At 33.5% G+C, this 2460-nt stretch overlaps 1 protein-coding gene across 1 annotated transcript in view; it reads left to right on the forward strand.

The window, feature by feature from the left end:
* The first annotated feature begins 1438 nt into the window (after positions 1-1438).
* Positions 1439-2460, forward strand: part of babo (TGF-beta receptor type-1 babo) — a 37804-nt gene continuing 36782 nt past the window's right edge. The window contains exons 1-2 of the mRNA XM_018518755.1: positions 1439-1487; positions 1648-1900. Coding sequence (XP_018374257.1) covers positions 1439-1487; positions 1648-1900 — 302 coding nt within the window. The remainder of the gene's footprint in view (positions 1488-1647; positions 1901-2460) is intronic.

Raw genomic sequence — 2460 nt, forward strand, 5'->3', positions numbered from 1 at the left:
TTTACATTATATAATTATTGCAAGCTCTTTTACATAAATAGTTATATTAATATCTTGCCTTATCTTGTTTGTTCGATATGCTTTAAATTCTTTGTGCAATCAATATATACTATCTGTTCCAGCTTTTCATTTCCATATCACTACTATTATACACTACGTTATAAGAAACGCATTTTGTGATAATCAAATTTGTAATACATTTTTGAAGTGTCAGTTCGAATATATTTCATCATATTTTATTCTATTATTTTTACGAAATAATGTATTAATACAAATTTCGTGAATTCGTGAAAAGCATTTTGAATAAAGCTTAGAAAGAATTTACATTCATTAATTTATTAAATATATTTGTTTGCAGTATTATGTATCAATTTAAGTTCAATGTTTTTTTCAAGTCGGATGCATGTATGAAATAAATCAAGTATTTTAATATTATATTTCCTATAAATGTGTCGTAACGATAATATATTGTACACTATTTGAAGTTATTAAAGAATTATTTCTTTTAGCTTATAAACATATTATAATAATTAACAAATGTTACTGATTTTTTAAAGTTCCAATGTTGTTTTAAACATACATTCACATTTATACATATGTAAATTGCATCTAACATAAGTGTATACTTTGTGAACAGTTTCTAAGTATATAGCATAAAAGTTTATAAATAAATGTTTTTAGAAAAGTCGTTTGATGTGATTATTTCTAAAAAAAACACCTAGCTGAAAAAAATTTTTATTAAAAGAAGGATTAAGAGACAAATTTGTTTTCTACATATTTTTTTCCATTTATGCTTTATATTTTCTAAACAATTTATGTACAACAAATTAAAAATATTAGAAGAATTTATTTAGAAATATTTAATTTGTAACAATATTTTTTGCAAGAATATAAACGAATAAACGCCAAATTATCTTATTTTATAAATTACGAAATTTCGATGTTAATGAAACTGAAAGTATCTTAAAAAAGGCGCATGCGCAAATTGGCAGTAATGTATCAATTTTTCGATGATCCCTGCTGTTAACGTGGCACATTTTATGATGAAATAAAATATAATGAAATGTTAAATGTGACAACTTACATCTGCAAATTAGATTCGTACTTTCTATGTTAGAAAATAAAAATTTTCTAATAGAAAAGTAAATTTATCGTGCTTTGCAATTTAAATTGTAAAAAGAAAAGTGTAAACTTGTACTTAATAATCAAATCGTTAACAATAGATTGTTTAATAATTTTTGTTAAAATTATAACTAATATCTTTTTTCTTGATATATCTTTAATTTTTTAATGATCGTAGTGCAGATCGATTAAAAAATTAAGTACGCATTTTTATACTATTCGTACGTTTCAATATAAAATACAAATTATAAAATATTACCAATGTTTTTAGAGTATCTAGATTTCTAATTAGTTTAAATTATTTATTATTCCAACTATGCGCGAAGTGCAATTTTTGCGACATTTTGAAGAATTGTCAATTCAAAGCAAATAGATATTATATTTTTGTCTATTATAATATAATAGACAGAAGATGTTTCTTAAGATTTTATAATTATTGTCATTATTTCAATCAAAATTCATTCGATTTTCGCGTTACCTTAATTTTCAACACGCCCATAAAATGAAATTGCGAAAATGGAGCAGCTATATACGAATCTGAGGAAGGTAGTGACGTGTTTCATGCTTTAGGAGCAACGGCAGTAGCGACAATAGTAGCACGAGTCGCTGTCGGACGATCAGCGCGAAGAGCTCTAGCGAGCGATCCGCGTGACAGTTGTGTCGAGATTGCGCCGAAGTTGCGAAGCGCCGACGACGACGACGGCGATAATGATGCACGGCGAAGCGTTGTTTTCGCAAATTTTACGTCCGTTGACGTACGATTATCAGTGATATTCTCGTGAGTTACTGGTGAAATTCTTTGATTACACGAGCGTGTCCCTCGGCGTGTTCGTAGAAGAGAAATTTGCAATAGGCCGGGCCTGTCGGTAGGAAAATGGCGGCGCGCCTTTTGCGGCGGCGACGTCGAACGACGAGGTATATCTGAGAAATCGTCGTCCGTGCGAAATCATCGCTCCGAATCTTTAAAAATCGTCGCACTCTTTTTAACGTCTCAAGCGAGACAATCTCCGCATATAATTCAATTGGCGGATTGAAATCGCGAGCGGTACGTGGCCGGAGCGACGTTCGCTCCGGACAATGTATGAACGGTATACGGGGTGTACGCTCGGACAACAACGGTTACAGGAAAACAACAAGGCAGAGTAGTGCGGTACGCGTAGCGAGTCGCGCTCGCTCCCAGAAGCGGCAAGTGCTCTCACGCGAGCGCTCTTATGCGAGTGAGCGCCGCGAATCAGCGGCATCGGCAGTGGCACGGACCGCGGTGACAAGTGTCTCATCGGCGAGGCGGCACCTCGCCTCATCCCCGCGGCCCGCGGTCGCCGGAGGATGATACCGTGG

Source organism: Trachymyrmex cornetzi, unplaced genomic scaffold (assembly GCF_001594075.2).
Source record: "Trachymyrmex cornetzi isolate Tcor2-1 unplaced genomic scaffold, Tcor1.1 scaffold79, whole genome shotgun sequence".
NCBI classification, from domain to species: Eukaryota; Metazoa; Arthropoda; class Insecta; order Hymenoptera; family Formicidae; genus Trachymyrmex; species Trachymyrmex cornetzi.